The 549-nt window shown below is 61.0% G+C and overlaps 1 protein-coding gene across 1 annotated transcript in view; it reads left to right on the top strand.

The window, feature by feature from the left end:
- Positions 1 to 264: 264 nt before the first annotated feature.
- Srsf6 (serine and arginine rich splicing factor 6) overlaps positions 265 to 549 on the top strand; it is a 4,501-nt gene continuing 4,216 nt past the window's right edge. The window contains exon 1 of the mRNA XM_048810540.1: positions 265 to 547. Within this exon, the coding sequence (XP_048666497.1) occupies positions 441 to 547 (107 nt within the window). The 5' untranslated portion in view covers positions 265 to 440. The remainder of the gene's footprint in view (positions 548 to 549) is intronic.

The raw sequence follows: 549 nt of genomic DNA, 5'->3' as shown, positions 1-549 counted from the left end.
AGAGCCAATAAAAATGGAAGGTTCTCGTGGTCGAGAATACAGAGGGGAAGTTTATTAAAAAGCGCAAATGAGAAGACAAGTACGCGGCTAGACCACAGGATATGTTTACAGAGCCGGGTGGGAGTACTGGAGAAAAACTTGAAAGCAAGGTCACACTCCACGGACACGTCGCGTGCAGGGTACCCGCAAGTCACTCCCGAGTCCGGGGCTCAACGCGGGAGGGTGCGTGCTGCGCACTGACGTCACGCGCCGGCCCCGCCCCCAGCCGCCCATATAGCGTAGCTCTGGCACGCACGCACACCATTGTGTGGCTGGACTCGGCCGCCGCTGCGGTGTGAGGCGCGTGTTCGGGCCCTCGCCGTCCCCGCACCCGCACCGCGGCTACTGCCTTGCTGTCCGCCGTCCGACAGCCAGCCTTCGGGACCTCGCCCACCACGGACATGCCTCGCGTCTACATAGGACGCTTGAGCTACAACGTCCGGGAGAAGGACATCCAGCGCTTTTTCAGCGGCTATGGCCGCCTCCTCGAAGTAGACCTCAAAAATGGGT

The sequence above is a fragment of the Marmota marmota genome, unplaced genomic scaffold (assembly GCF_001458135.2).
Source record: "Marmota marmota marmota unplaced genomic scaffold, marMar, whole genome shotgun sequence".
Classification (NCBI taxonomy): domain Eukaryota; kingdom Metazoa; phylum Chordata; class Mammalia; order Rodentia; family Sciuridae; genus Marmota; species Marmota marmota.
Note: the sequence above shows the minus strand (reverse complement) of the source record. Positions and strands in the feature narration are given on the sequence as shown.